At 34.1% G+C, this 16,212-nt stretch overlaps 1 protein-coding gene across 7 annotated transcripts in view; it reads left to right on the plus strand.

Annotated features, from left to right (window-relative positions):
- Positions 1-16,212, plus strand: part of PTPN13 (protein tyrosine phosphatase non-receptor type 13) — a 231,141-nt gene that overhangs the window by 109,455 nt on the left and 105,474 nt on the right. For 6 of the 7 annotated variants that reach the window (XM_078445941.2, XM_060655667.3, XM_060655665.2 and 3 more), the window contains exons 6-7: positions 2,294-2,381; positions 13,834-14,397. In XM_078445941.2, the coding sequence (XP_078302067.1) occupies positions 2,294-2,381; positions 13,834-14,397 (652 nt within the window). The remainder of the gene's footprint in view (positions 1-2,293; positions 2,382-13,833; positions 14,398-16,212) is intronic. The other variant, XM_060655669.2, reaches the window with a different exon arrangement.

Below are 16,212 nucleotides of genomic sequence, written 5' to 3' on the forward strand. Positions count from 1 at the left end.
TTAAACATCTGACTCTTGATATTGGCTAGGTCTTGATCTTAGGATTAGTGGCACTGAGCTCCACATCGGACTCTGCACTGACAGTGTGGAACCTGCTTGGAATTCTCTCCTCCTTCTCTCTCTGTCCCTCCCCAACTTGTGCTGTCTCTCTCTCTCGCTCTCAAAATAAATAAATAACCATTTTTTAATTAGATTAATAAAAATTCCTTTGTGATCAAATAATTTCAAGGAAAATCTAATATTTAAGAGAAATTAGAATATATTTTCACTGCAGAACTTCTCAGAACCTTTAATACACTAGACTGTATTACTTTCAAGAATGATATGCCTACATGTAGGTGAAACATTTCCCAAACTTATTTGTGTCTTTTTTTTTTTATAGATTTTTCCCATAATACTAATGTTCTGTAAAGCTCCCTTTGAGAAATATTGATCTGTACTAACTCACTTTATAAAGAAGGAAATTGAGATTCACACAGCTTATGGGGTATATGTTTCCTATTAGTCCAGGGATCTTTCTGTTATACCACACCTCCTCTAAGACTTGTCTTGTTATTTTTTTGATACAGTAAAATTGTTGAAAATACTTTTTCTTCCCCTTTCCATGAAGAAATATTCCTCCATGAAATTCTATTATCCTTCTAATAGTTGCCCATATTAGATAAAAGATGTCTATCTCTTTACATTTAGTATTTAGGTCAGTTTATTGCAGTAACTATATATTGCTCATCTACATATGAAACGTGCTAGATACTGCAGATATATATAAATTTGAATAAAATGTTTGTTCTACCTTCTAAGAGCTCTTATTTAAAGACCATTTGCTTAATTATAAAATGCAGAGAACGGTATGGAAAGCAACACAGGAAGAATTTTAAAAGCATTTTGAAGGTTTGAGGGGAAAGGATACAAATTATGACTGCATTGAAAAATAGCACTTATTTTTTTTTAATTTTAATTCCAGTATAGTTAACATACAGTGTTATATTAGTTTCAGGTATACAATATAGTGATTCAACAATTCTATACATCATTACTCAGTGCTCAGTTGCTCATCATGATAAGTGTACTCTTAATCCCCTTTACCTATTTCACCCATCTGCCCACCCATCTCCCCTATGATAGGCTTTATTTTATTTTATCAATTTTTTAAAGTTCTTACTTTATTAATCTTCTCATGAGAAATCTGCACAATCACCACAGTCACTGCAGAATCTTTTTATTCCTTCTGTTGTCCAGTCTCCTGCTCACTGCTAGATACTTCATTTCTTTTTGTCAACACCAGTAATTGGCTTTTGCACTGTCGTCTTGACTTTCTTCATTCTGTTCTTGTGTTCCTTTCACTGTTTTCTTGAGGTCTTTGTCTTCTCAAACAGGCCATCTCTTTGTTTGGGTTCACTTTTCTTTGCATAATCCAAGGAATCCTAAATCATGCCAAAGTCAGTTGTCTTACCACCACCCAAATGAGTTCTGAATCCAAATACAAAGATGGTGTCTGGTGTCGTCTTGTACATTTTGGGTAGTTTTTCCCAAATTTCTTAGGTACTATCACCTTTTGGGGATGAAGAACATCAATAACCATTTGTTTCCGCTCAAGTACTCGGTTGGTTATGAACTTCCCAGTCCGGATAGCTAACTGTGTCGTTCATGATGGCAACCGAGCTTCAAGGAGCCAGGGAGGAAAAAAATAACATGCTTTATTTCAAAGGAGTACCCTTAGATAAAGTTATTAAAGCTTAAGACTACTTAAACATTTTATTATAAAGGAGATTTAAAAGAGCATTGATTTAAATTTAATTGTCATCCCTCAATATGTCATTTAGTCTAAAGCATTTCTCAAATGTAATTTCTGGCAGGAAAAATCTGATAAATTATTTTTGAAAATAATTTAAGTCATTACCCTCAATGCATAGTTAAATCAGGAGAAAATTTATTGTACCAGAATTAATATGATTTTAAAATTATAATCTAACTTGAGAGAGTAATGTAATTATCAGGAAAAAAAAAAAACTCTTCAAGTTTACTGTTTTCAGATGGAACTCATTTTAACTACTTCAGTTTGGCTTTCTTCTATAACTCTGCCTTGCCTTTCATTTCCTGAAGAGTAATTGGCCAGAACTGAGCTACATAAATCCTGTTGAAGGAATACAAATTAACAATAGTAAGTGTTGAGTGTCTTTAGTTAATGTTTTACTCCAAAAATTGTCCAACTAATGTCATTCTGTAGACAATTACCATGAAAACAAAAGGCAGGTTGTTTTGTCAAACTTGATTTTTGATTATCTGTGTACAGACGGATCAACTTTCCCGTAACAGTGAACAAAAGCCTGATCGAAGCCAGGCTATTCGAGACCGATTGAGAGGAAAAGGATTACCAACAGGTAAGAATATATTAATGGGAAACTTTTGAGCTTTAACCTTATTTCATTGTTTCTTTTATGAAATCATATTTACCTGACTTGGAAATCTGATAATTGTGACCATAATTAGAATACATGTATGCAGGGGCGCCTGGGTGGCCCCCTCTCTTTCTCTCAAAATTAAATAAACATTTAAAAAAAACAGAAAAGAATATAAGTATGCAAAGTGGAGGCAGGGAACCAACAGGAACAGTAACTATATTAATATATAAATCCTTTAAAATTATGCAGAAAACATTACTAAGATAGCCAGGACTCCCATAGTAAATCATTTCCTTTCCAATATTGTTATTATAGCAGTAATATAATTTATTTACTTTATCATGGAATTTTATATTAAAAATAATTTTTTTTTGAGAGAGAGAGCGTGAGAGAGCAGGGGAGAGGCAGAGAGAGAGAGGGAGAGAGAGAATTCCAAGCAGGCTCCATGCTGTCAGCCGAGCCCGTGCAGGGTTCGAATGCATAAACTGTGAGATCAAGACCTGAATCAAAACCAAGAGTCGGATGCTTAACCAACTGAGCCACCCAGGAGCCCCAAAAATGCATTTTAAAGCAAGGTGAAATAAGCACATGGACACTATTGAAACAAAGTTTCAGAAAGCAACATTACTTTTACTGCACTCTATTTTGTTTCTTTGTTTCTTTTTTTTTAAGATTTAATTTTATTTTTTTAAGTAATCTCTACACCCAAACTGGGACTTGAACTCGCAACCCTGAGATCAAGAGTCCCACCCTCTCCCAACTGAGCCAGACAGGCACCCCTACTACACTGTTTTCTATTCTATTTCTTATTTTAATCGGAATCACAACCCCCTAAGTCAATTTCATTGCCAACTAATTTTATGACTTGCAGTTATCAAATACTGTTTTACGTTATAAGATACTTAGTAAATAAAAACTAATGAAAAGTGGTTTTGCTGTTACAAACAGCATTAGATAATTATGGGTCCTATATAATCACTTTTTTAAGAAAATGATTACAAATCCCAAACATGTAAAATGAAAGCAGAAAAAATTAATTTCTACATGAAAATTTATCTTTGTGTTAAATTTCAAGCTTGGCTTATTTATGAAATGAACTTTTGTTTTTGCTGATTATCTTTGTTCTCTATTTCTCAAGCAATATTGACAATTATGATAATCTAAACATGAAAAATATTTTATAGGTGAAGCATTTTGTTGTCTTAAATCTTGGGGTTGTGAAAAGTAAATGTAAATATTGCTTAAATATATTCTAATAAAACATTCTAATTGATAATAGATTAAAAAGCTAAGATGTTTAACTTTTTAATTTAATCAGATAATCAGGGCACAGCTGTCTTAGTTAAAGCCTATGAAAAAAGTCTCATTGTGAAACCTAAATATAGCCACTTGATTATCTGAACCAATTGTTTTACAGAATTCAGAACTCTTATATTGAGAAGGAAAAATGTGCCCCTCAGCAAGTGTACTGCTTATCTTGAGAAATCAAGGAAAAGATAAAATCGTTTCTGATGGAGTGATTCTGTAAATGGTTTAGTTAGTTAAGTGGCTGTTTTGGTACTTTTGTTTTACTTATGGAATAAGGACTACTTTTTTGAAAAAGTACCTTTGCTTTCATATCATCAATATAATCAATTTATTTCTGGTTACATAAGGTTACTTTTCTAATACATATATTATTTATGCATGGGTCAAAAAAACAGAAGGCAGAATATATGTGTGTATATATATGTGTGTGTATATATATACACTATATAGTATAATGTAGTATAGTTTTAAAATAAAGGGGGGGCGCCTGGGTGGCGCCGTCGGTTAAGCGTCCGACTTCAGCCAGGTCACGATCTCGCGGTCCGTGAGTTCGAGCCCCGCGTCAGGCTCTGGGCTGATGGCTCGGAGCCTGGAGCCTGTTTCCGATTCTGTGTCTCCCTCTCTCTCTGCCCCTCCCCCGTTCATGCTCTGTCTCTCTCTGTCCCAAAAATAAATAAAAAACGTTGAAAAATTTAAAAAAAATAAAATAAAGGGAAATATTTTTACCTTCTTCTTGTAGGTAAAAATATTTCCCTTTATTTTAAAACTATACTACAACTTGAGATATTGATATAGCGTGAACTTTGGTGCCAAGAAGAGCAGCATTTTGTTAATCCATCAACTTTTCAGTCAGTCTCCTGTTTTAGAGCTGAATAATAATAGAAAATTATAGTTAAATGTCAATGGCAAGCTGGAAGAGTCTTTTTCAAGAAGACATAGTGAGCACTTTAATAAGTGAATGTTAAATTTAAAAGAAAGTTTTCTTTCTTTTCTTTCTCTTATTTATCATCTTTCTGGTTTCTCCTCCCTTTCCCCCATCCCTCTCTCTCCTTCCCTCACTCTCCGTTTCTCTCTCTTCTTCCTTATTTCTCATTCCTTTCTTTCTCTAATCTTTTTCTGGAATTCCCTTCTATCATCTCCTACTATCATTAAATGGCCATGTTATAGAATTGAAGTTGGTTTTCTTGTTTGTTATTTGTTGAGTTAGTAACTATAATGTTATATTATTAATTGTTAATTTTTAAGTAGTTTTTTTCCTTAAAAAAAAAAAAGAAATGTTCCTGTATATATGAGTCCCCCATTTTATCCCTGTCCATCATATATTCTATAGAAAACAAAAAAGATCTTCATGCCATATTTAAAGACTTAAGTGTTAACATTGTTTAGATTGTATTACTTTCAATCACTCAGTCTTATTGTTACAGACAGTAATTATTACATACTATTTTAGTGTTGATAGTTTGAGCTGAATCTATATCTACTCTAAAACATACTTTAAATAGAAGGTTATTTTATTGTCATTTACATTTATACATATTTATACATCTTTTTTAATAAATGTGTATACAAAATTAAGCTTTCTGGACATGTAGATGCTAAGGAAAGAGAATACCTATTATATTAAGCACACTAGTTTTTGTAGATGAAAAATGAATATTTGTCAATTCAATGGATATGAGAAAAAGTTTTATAAGACTATTAGATTTCATAATACATTTGTAATACAATTTTAATGGTTCCATAAAGAAATATATAAGACTCTATGATTTATTGTTTTAGATAATCTATGTTTAAACATTAAGTTGTATGCAAAGTAAAAAAAAAAAAAAGCTGTAGTTCACCATCTTGGCTCATATTATTAGACTATTTTCTTACTATAAAAACAAATATATCAGAAGTTTTAGGGGCACCTGGGTGGCTTAGTCAGTTAAGCATCTGACTCTTGATTTTGACTCAAGTCATGATCTCATGGTTTGTGAGTTTGAGCCCCACTGAATCAGGCTCACGCTGACATTACAGAAGAGCCTAGTTGGGATTCTCTCTCTGTCCCTCCCGCACTCACACACATGCACTTTCTCTCTCCCTCTCTCTCAAAATAAACTTTAAAAAAAGCTTTAAACCAAATTATTAATGCCTTTTGTGATTTTGTTTTTATAATATTAAGAGGTATTCAGTATTATTATCTAACAGTTCTTTAGAATGCTTATGATTCATAGACTATCCAAATGCAGATAATTTTGGCTTGACTGTAGTGAGTTTAAAATTTTGACAGAGAAATCTTTAGACTGTCCATTGATTTTATATCCAGTCATATCCTTTTATTGGAGAATTAAATCTCTATACCAATACTCAGGAGAATTTGTAAGGAATTACAATTTATCATTCAAGATAAACCAAATTTTGTTTGTGTTTACATTTTGGATAGAATTAGAGGTCCTTATACTTAAACAATAGCCTTTTTTAGATCACGTGTCATGGAAGAGTATTCCTGTTCTTAGCCATTGCTTTGCACAGTAGTATTACTGCTCAAGGACTCTCTTAATTACCTTTAACAAATGTATAAAACCACATCTCAAAGATAGAATCAATATAATATACCACTTATAGCCAGTACCAGACAAGCAATTAGCAGCTAATAGTCAATGTTATATACTAATAATAGCATATATAGTTAATATAAAAACTTTAAGATTAAAAAAATTACCTTGTGAAGAAGAAATATTCTTCTAGGACACCAGTGTTACTTTTGGGCAGTGCCAGGGTTTGGTTTTGTGTTGTTGTGTTTGTTTGTTTGTTTGTTTGTTTGTTGTTGTTTTAATGCTTGCTTGCTTATTTATTCATTCATTCATTCATTTATTTATTTTGAGAGAAAGGGAGAGTGTGGGCAGGGAGGGGGCAAAGACAGAATCCCAAGCAGACTCCGCAATGTCAGTGCAGAGCCTCATGTGTGGCTGAATTCCATGAGATCGTGACCTGAGCCGAAATCAAGAGTCGAACACCTAACCAGCTGAGCCGCCCAGGTGCCCAGGCAGTGCCAGTTCTTAACTGTCAGTGGCCACTTGCAGCACAGGGCCTTGTTATACTACATCAGTACTAAAACATTCTCTTTGATGCAAACCAACCTGAAACTTTTATGTAGTGATAGCTTTAGTTTATTAGGTTCCTAGCCACAGTTTTCAGAAAAGAAAATTTCAAAATGGGCAGTGAGATACAAAATTAGGTTAAAAGAAGTAAGCGATTTTAGGGTTAACGCCTGTATCTAAGTGATTTGGTCGTCAGATTGAAACTTAACAATGACATTTTTATCTATCAGTAAATGACCTTAAAAGGTCTTTCCTCGTATCTTACCTCTCAGATCTGTTACAAAAGCTTAAGGCCTAGGGGCGCCTGGGTGGCTCAGTCGGTTAAGCGTCCGACTTCAGCTCAGGTCACGATCTCCCAGTCTGTGAGTTCGAGCCCGGCGTCAGGCTCTGGGCTAAAAAAAAACAAAAGCTTAAGGCCTAAACTATTGGGCTGTCTGCCCCCATTTTGTTATTTTATACTGCCAATGCTGATAAAATGGCTTCAGTAAGCAGAAAGAAATCAAACGTTTCCTGCCAAGCTTAAGGCAGAAACCTACACCGTGATCAGATCAGCATGATAGTGCTTCAGAACTTGGGCGTATTGACAATATCATGTTTCTTTTTTTATGTACTTGAACACACTTGTGAGGACAGATGGGTAATCGGGGAGCCTCTTTTAATACTGAAATGTCATTTTGAACTTAGCTTCTAGGGGACACTTGAATTTTTGAGTCTTGTCTGAGCGGAAAGGTGAATGATGGTATCCAAGTAAGGATGATGTTAATCATATGTAACAAAAATAATTAAACACAATGTACTTTACAAGGGAGATTTTTTTTAATTTAGCTAAAATAAATGGACTATGTTCTATTAGGAAGACTTTTTATATTCTTAAAATCTTTTATTTTTATTTATTTTCCCCATTTAGTTTTTAGCAAGCTGTGTATTCTCCAGAAGGAAAATGTTTATGGATTCATTTTATATTTGGATGCTCATAATTGTATGTAAAATCATTGTGTCTGTAAACTCTCTCTGAACTCAGAGCCTTTTTGAGAGATGAAAAATCCACCTGTAGTCACCATTTATCCTGTTTTGAATAATTTGATTTTTTTAAATTATACAATCTAAAACTTTTGTTGGAGATCTTTTGATTTCTGGTTTCATGATTTCTTCTCAAAGGAACTTTTAAATTCCCCCTTGGTAGATAATTATATGCTGAGGAAAATAAAGCAGAAATGAAAGGGAGGAGGAATTTAGAATTTTATGTTGCCCTTATTCAGAAGATCTCATAATAGTTCATTAGGGGTTAGTTCATTTATCCTGTCCTCTTTAAGAAGAAAGCATAACAAGTTATGTCCACGGTTTTGTAAATGAAGTGAGAAACGTAGACATTAAGTGGCTTGCCCAAGCTCATGGATTGAATTTGGTAAAGCTAGAATTAAAACCCAGGTGTTTTGACAGTAATCTTTCTGGTAAATTATGCTACCTAAATTGGCTTTAAAAGGTTTCAAGAAGTTATGCATTCAATCCATTCTACAATCATTCTTTTGGAACGTCTTTAATCAGGAACTAGAAATACAAAAACAGGTAAGACGTGGTTTCTTATGTTATTGTTCCAGTGGGGGAGGGGTGAGGAAATGAGTGGGAGTGATGACAGATACCAATATAATGGATAATTTTAATATAGTGAAAGAAATGTCCTAAGAGAGGGTCAGAATGCTCTATGAATATAGTGACAGGAGCTAGTAGTTCTCCCAGGATGGGAAAATATTAAAGAGGTTTCCACCTGAACGCTTTTAAGAGTAGTTCCAATGGCACTGCCTTCAGAAATAATTAACTTCCTATAATCAAAATGGGTAGTGAACACAGCTCTTAGATGTACTTAATGTTTTCAGTGCTGTTTACTGCCTGTTAAATAAAATAATTGTAATAGCCCAGCTATTATATATATATATATATATATATATATGTATATATATATATATATATATATATATATATATATATATATATGTAATACATATAATAAAAATATCTGGAAAGCAGTTGAAGAAATTGCACTTTATGCAGCCTCAAATAAAGTTAGTAAGTAAGGGGCACTGGTGTTAACAACAGTACATGGTTCTCGCTCGTCTAACAGACTTGTGCACCTAATAAATGAGTCTGGAATTCCATGTTTCTCCTCATTTAAAGGGCCAGATTCTATATTTGAACAGATTGGTGATATTTTTCCCACAGTGCTTTAGCAATTCAAGGCAACCATGATATGTTATTTGATGTTGTATATATTTTATCCACTTGTGAAATGTTAATCAGGCAAATACATACCCAGTTGTATAGTTGAAGATAATGAGTATCATTGACATGACAAAATGCACTGAGACTCCTGCCAGTTAGTAATATGTGATTTAAAAATGGTGTGCTTAGGGGCGCCTGGGTGGCTCAGTCGGTTAAGCGTCCGACTTCGGCTCAGGTCATGATCTCACAGTCTGTGGGTTCGAGCCCCGTATCAGGCTCTGTGCTGACAGCTCAGAGCCTGGATCCTGCTTCCAATTCTGTGTCTCCCTCTCTTCTCTGCCCCTCCCCTGCTCATGCTCTGTCTCTCTCTGTTGCAAAAATAAATAAAAACATTAAAGAAAAAAAATTTTTTTAAATGGTGTGTTTATACCAGCCCAAATCCATCTCTGTTACCTACCTGAAGGTTGTCTTTTTTTTTTTTTTTTTTTTTCCTCATCTAAAAAGAAAACAAAAGCAGTCATAAGCCAATAGACCCACTGGAGAAACCACTCCAAACATCTCTTTCCTAACCCTTCTTTTTTCTTCCTTAAAAAATGATCTACACTCAGTTTCTGCCTTTAATGCTTTTGTGGTTCATAGCTCTTACAATTTTACTTTAGAGCATATACATACCAAGTATATACATATCACTTTGAACCTTGTTTCACATGACCACAATTTTTTGCCCATTTTCCTCAAGAGTATCAATCCCTCCCCCGTCCCTTCTTTCTTTCTCACTCCCCTTCCTATTTCACCATTCCTTCGTTTTATTGGCTACCAGAAGAGACATTATTATGGTTCAAAACTATCTTTTATTAGTAATAGTCATGAGACTTTAAGTTGGCTATCATAATATGATTTTCAGACATGGAGAGCAAATTGAACCATGGTTAAATTTGGCATATTTTGTAGATGGAGAGCACCAAAGTAGTGAAAACTTTTAAATGGATTATTTTCTTTTATTTATTTTTTAAATTTTTTTTAATGTTTATTTATTTTTGAGAGACAGAGTGTGAGCAGAGGAAGGGCAGAGAGAGAGGGAGACACAGAATCTGAAACAGGCTCCAGGCTCTGAGCTGTCAGCACAGAGCCCGATGCAGGGCTCAAACCCATGAACCTTGAGATCATGACCTGAGCTGAAGTCGGACGCTTAATTGACTGAGCCACCCAGGCGCCTCTTAAATGGATTATTTTCATTATAATTTTGTCTGACCTCACAGAATTTAAAAATGGTAACTTTCTGGACTTTTAATAAATAGGAACTGAAATATTTTTATATCTACTACTGTGCATAAAGACAAAAACCTAGCATTTATAGAGCAGTAGTTATCCAAGAACCACCTTATTAGCAATTAGTTTTAAATTTTATATGGCTGGTGAGAAGACACGGTGCTTTTAGGATCCCATGGCCCATTAATATATTGTTAATAAATACTAATGACCTAAAAAAGAATGATAAATCTACCTGTTACAGATAGAATAAACTCATGGCACATATGGTGATTATTTCAATAGTGGTCAGAGTAGGCCTCACTGAAGAAGTTATATTTAAAATAAAAGTATAGGATAAGAAACAACTAATCATGAGAAAGGTCTGGACCATTCAGGCCAAAGAAAACAATATGTATAAATGTCCTAACACAGAAGAGAGCTTAACAAGAAAACCTGTGGCCTGGATGGAATAAAAGAAGTGGAGATGAGACTAAGAAAGTTTCAAACAGCAGACCTGAAAGGAGTCCGATTTTATTTTGAGTATAATACTATGCCTTTGAGACTTATTAAAAAAGGTAGCGGCATCATGGAATTTATATTTAAGAAGATAAGAAGATAACTCTGACCGCTGAATAGAGAGTGGACTGAATGAAGAAAGGATGGGGGAGGGCTATCCAGAAGCCATTGCAGTTTTCTAGTCAAGTGGTAATGTTAACTGGGAATAGGGTGATGCCAGTGAAAATCGAAATAATCACATGGAGTAAGTTGTCTTTGAGAAGTTAAATAGTCAGTACTTCTGATGGATTTGATATGGGCAGTAAGGATGATGAAGGATTTCAGGATGGTGCCTTTATTTCTGTTTTGAGCAATCAATTGGATAATGATGCCACTTTCTGTAATTTGAAAGATTGGCGTTGAATGGATATCTCTGGATGTAGGAGGCAAAAAGTTGGTTTTCAGCATGTTCAGGTTGAGGTGCTTGTAAGATTTAGTAATAGAAGTTCCAACTATGTAATAATGGAGCTCCCAGAAGACATTGGTGCCAAGAATTTAAATTTGGGAGTTATCAGTATATAGATAATACTTAAAGCCTTGTTAGCAGATGAAATTATATAAGAAAAGAGTGAAAAGATAGGGTTCTAAAACTGATATCTGAGGACATCCAACATTTGAATATCTGATAGAGGAGGAAAAAGCAAAGACTAAGAATGAGCAATCTAAGAAGTAGGAGAAAACACTCTTGTAAAGAGAGGATTGTTCTTTATTAAGTGACTGTCATCACCATCAGTTGTTGCTGATGGGTAGTTGTTGCTGTAGAGGTAGGTAGGATATGGATATAAAATCATTGGATTTGGCAATATGGGGGACATTAGTGATACATAAGGAGAGTTGCCCAGGTGTGGAGGAGTTGGAAGTTGGCTAAAGTGAGACTACTGAATGCGAAGTAAGAAATTGGAGACAGCAGTGGCAAGAGGGAAATGTGGTAACAGGGTAGAGGTTTTGTTTAGTTTGCTTTTTATTATAGAGACATTAAAGCATGTTTATGTACTAATGGTAATGACTCAATAGAAAGAGGGGTTAATTAACATGGAGGACGGAAGTTAACCAAAGAAGCAAAATCTCTGATAACATGAAAGGAGAGGGGATTGAACACGTATTGGGAATTGGCCTTCACCTGGTAAAAGATTTCATCTTTTGAGACAAGGGAAAAGATTGGCAGACATGGGTAGATGTGTAGAATTAGCCATGGAAAAGTGAGAAAGCTCTCTTCTGACAGATTCTATTTTCTGGTTGGAATATGAGATAAGATCATCAGAAAAAAGAAGAGGGAATTAAGTTGGGAAAATTGAAGAATGAGAAAAAGTGCAGCATGGTAGAGAGTGAGTGAAATTACTATTAACACATGGTGCTGAGTGTCCAACTTGTTTGACTATGAATTTATGACATTGCCAAAATACTCACTTGTTTGATTTTCTAAGTTTGGCTACTTGTTGGTAGCTAAGTGGTAAAAGAAAGCAGCAGATTGTTGAGTTCGTCTGTGGTTGTATGACCCTTAAGTCCTTTCAATTCTTATTTTTTATCTAATGTATTCTATCAATTTTGAAGAATATCTGTTCTACATTTTTAATAAAATTCTAAATTAATGAGTTTCAATATGTGGTTTAAGAATGTGATTTATCTCTAAAATACTGTAACATAAACATGTGTTTATCAGTTTTAAATTATCTTAGATTAGAAGCTAGAGTCTGTGATAATCTATGTCTAGATGTGGTGTGGTATATTCTCAGTGATCTTGATATGACATGCCCCAAATATTGATGTTATACTTATTTGCATTTAAAAAGATCCATGTTCAGGGAAACATGAGTTGCAAGAAAAGGAAAGTATTTGAATCTAATTCTCCAGTAAGCAATTATTTGTGGACCATTCTGAAATAAATTCACTTTTCTAAGATTTTTAAGGTAAAATTTGAAGTCAGGGAATTAAAGCTTATAGCTATTGCCCTGAAGAGGCAATTGACTTATACGGACGAATTACTAAGCAATTTAGTATTACTAGGAAAGTTTTAGTCATTATTTTATATTGTGTAATTAGCAAATAGGTTATTAGAGAGGGATCACAGAAAGTCACACAGGAAATCTTCAGTGTTTATGGGCTACTGGTTTAGTAACTCTGAAGTATTTTTCTACATTTCTTTTTCTATAGTGGAGCCATAAATATATGACTTTTTAATTCACTTTATGGATTTCAAAAATTAATTTCTGGTTGGGCATTTTTGCTGTGTCTCAATGCATTTTTAGACTGGTGCCTCAGAAAAATTAGAATGGCTTACCAGTTTTTAACTACATCAAAGACTAAAGAATAAAAAGACTTTATTCCAGTTGACAAATATTGATGCATTATGTTTAAGACAAAAACTATTTTAGTACATGATGGTCTGCCATGGAAAAGTTAAGTTTTTTACATAATTTAAACAATCAAATTATCTGGATTTCAAACGTTTCTGAAAACATATCTAATTATAATAAAATTTTGATACTTAAGGATTCTAAATGCTACAATCCTTTTTTCATCCAGAATATAGCAAGAATTCTTTGTTTCTTCTTTAAAAATATTTACTTAAATGACCAGAAAATACCAAGGCTTTATGTTGAAGTGATACATGTTTGAATTATACCTTTAGAAGTTAAAGGAGTATACTCTACCTTCTATTATTGTGCCAAATCATTTCATGGATAATTAATATTCTGCCAAATTGGATAGTATCAGAAACTTTTGTCTAGTCTATTTTTTAAAACCAAATAATTCACCTTTGAACATAAAATAACACTGCTCAAAAAAGTAAGTTCACTACATTCTTGTTTTCATTAGGTAAGAAACACTGGACCATGGAAAGTTACACAAACATAACTTCTCTTTCCACTTTCACTATCGGCACCATCCCATGTCATCTCTGATCCTCCATTAGGAAATTTAGAAAATTACCAGCACTTTCACTGTCAATAGTAAGATTACATTCCAGTTATTTTCTAAAAATTCTGTACATACATGATAGATTCTTATCATTCCAGGAAGAAGCGCTACTTCTGATGTACTAGACATACACAAGTCTCCATTCTCTCATCAGACCTTTCTTAACAAAGGGCTTAGTAAATCTATGGGATTTCTGTCCATCAGAGATACACAAGATGAGGAAGATTATTTCAAGGACATTTCATCAGATAATAATTCTGCACGTGAAGATTCTGAAAATACTTGTTCCCCTTACCAGTTCAAAACTAGTGGCCCAGAAAAAAAAACTATCCCTGGTATTGATGTGCTTCCCAAGAAGAAGATTTGGGCTTCATCCATGGACTTGCTTTGCACAGATGAGAGAGACTTTTCTGGGGAAACTGGTGGATTCCGACAATATCTCCCTGAGGCAGTAACAGTGAGGACTTCAACTACTCCTAGAAAAAAGGAGGCAAGATACTCAGATGGAAGCATAGCCTTGGATATCTTTGGCCCTCAGAAAGTGGATCCAATGTTTCATACTCGAGAATTGCCCACTTCCTCAGCAATATCAAGCGCTTTGGACCGAATCCGAGAGAGACAAAAGAAACTTCAGGTTCTAAGAGAAGCCATGAATGTAGAAGGTTAGTAATTTTGTGTGTGTTTGAGAGAAAATTGAATTGAAATATTTAAAATTGTGTTTTGAAATAAAGAAGGGTTATTAAACCATTCCACAAGTCTTATTTCCACTGTCAAACCTTTATACCCAGGTTAGTCTCTTTGTTGGTTTCTGTTCTCCTTTCCACCAAAACTGTAATCGAACTGTATTGCTCCCACAAAGTCATCTCTAGTAAGCATCCTAGTCTGGGCACTTTATAGCCGTACTATATTTGGGGTAGTAGATTTTTTTAAGATTGTAATCTTCTCAAGGCAGGAGCCATATTTTCTTCTTCTTTTTAATCCTCCACAGCACCGTCTATCATGCACTGTCTCATAAGAGGCTTCCCTAAAGGACTGGTTCATGGCAATAAGAGGCAGTTAATCAAAATCAGAAACTCTAGGGAGGCAGAGTGGCATGGTGATAATGCAATAGTTCCCAAACCACCAGCTTCAAGAAACAAACCTAGGGACACAACTCCTGAAGATCATAATTTGTTTGCTCTAGAATGAAGTTTTAAATCGATATTTTAAAAGTCATAGTATTTAGGTTTATAGATCTAAAGACAGACAGCCTAGGTTTGAATTATCTATCGCATCAGTAGCTACATGATCCTTACTTCGGCTACTGGGCTTAATCCCTCCAAACGTAGGCTACCCCATCTGTAAAATGTGCTTAACCAAAATAGATGAATTAGGTAATAAATGTGAAGTGATTAATAAATCAAATTATTACAATGTTAGTATGAGAGGCATAAAAACAACTTTATAAATGATAAATTCCTTTTTTTAAATGTTTATTTATTTATCTTTGAGAAAGAACAGGGACTGGGGAGGGGCAGAGAGAGAGGGAGGGAGACAGAGAATCTGAAGCAGGCTAAGTGCTATCAGCACAAAGCCTGGCATGGGGCTCAAACCCATGAACTGTGAGATCATGACCTGAGCCAAAGTCAGGCACTCAACCCACTGAGCCACCCAGGTGCCCCTATAAATGATAAATTCTTATTATTTGCAGGACAAAGCTCTGGTTCAAAATACCTGATTCACACACAAACCTCAATATATTGAGTAGAATAAAATTATGTTTTAGACATATGGATAGAGGCCATTTTTAACTTAAATAAATGGAAGAGAAAACAAAATTAGATTTACCAATCTAATCCTCTACATTTTTGAAGATTAAAGCTATGTTATCTTCCTTTGCCTCCCAGACAAACTTTGGGACATAGTTCAAATGTCACTTTAAGGTGCCTTCTAGTTTAGCAAGAGTAGTGACATAATCAATCATCATATTCATGTTTAAGGCCATTGTTCCAGTGGAATATTTTTGATTCATAGATTACCTTTAAAGTGCTTTGCTAAAGGTTTGTTCTGTTACTTAAGCTTAAGCATAGCCCTGGGCTGAACATACTCTACATGTTGTACTTTACTTCTGATAAAAGAAGCTTTGCTTCTTTTTTTTCAATTCAGGAATTGCAAATTAGTGATGAATTTGAAATAAAGGAAATTATCAAACACTTAATTGATATTATGGGTATGTGTGTATATATATATATATATATATATATATATATATATATATACACACACACACATATACATACATGTATATATACACATATATGTATATATATACATGTATGTATATATGCATTTTTAAAAATTAGCCACCTTTATGAGATTGTTGTATATAATCTTGATCTGAAAACTTCTTCCTGGAATGATAAGAATCTATCATGTATGTACAGAATTTTTAGAAAATAACTGGAATGTAATCTTACTATTGACAGTGAAAGTGCTGG

This window comes from Panthera onca, chromosome B1 (genome assembly GCF_046562875.1).
Source record: "Panthera onca isolate mPanOnc1 chromosome B1, mPanOnc1 haplotype 2, whole genome shotgun sequence".
NCBI classification, from domain to species: domain Eukaryota; kingdom Metazoa; phylum Chordata; class Mammalia; order Carnivora; family Felidae; genus Panthera; species Panthera onca.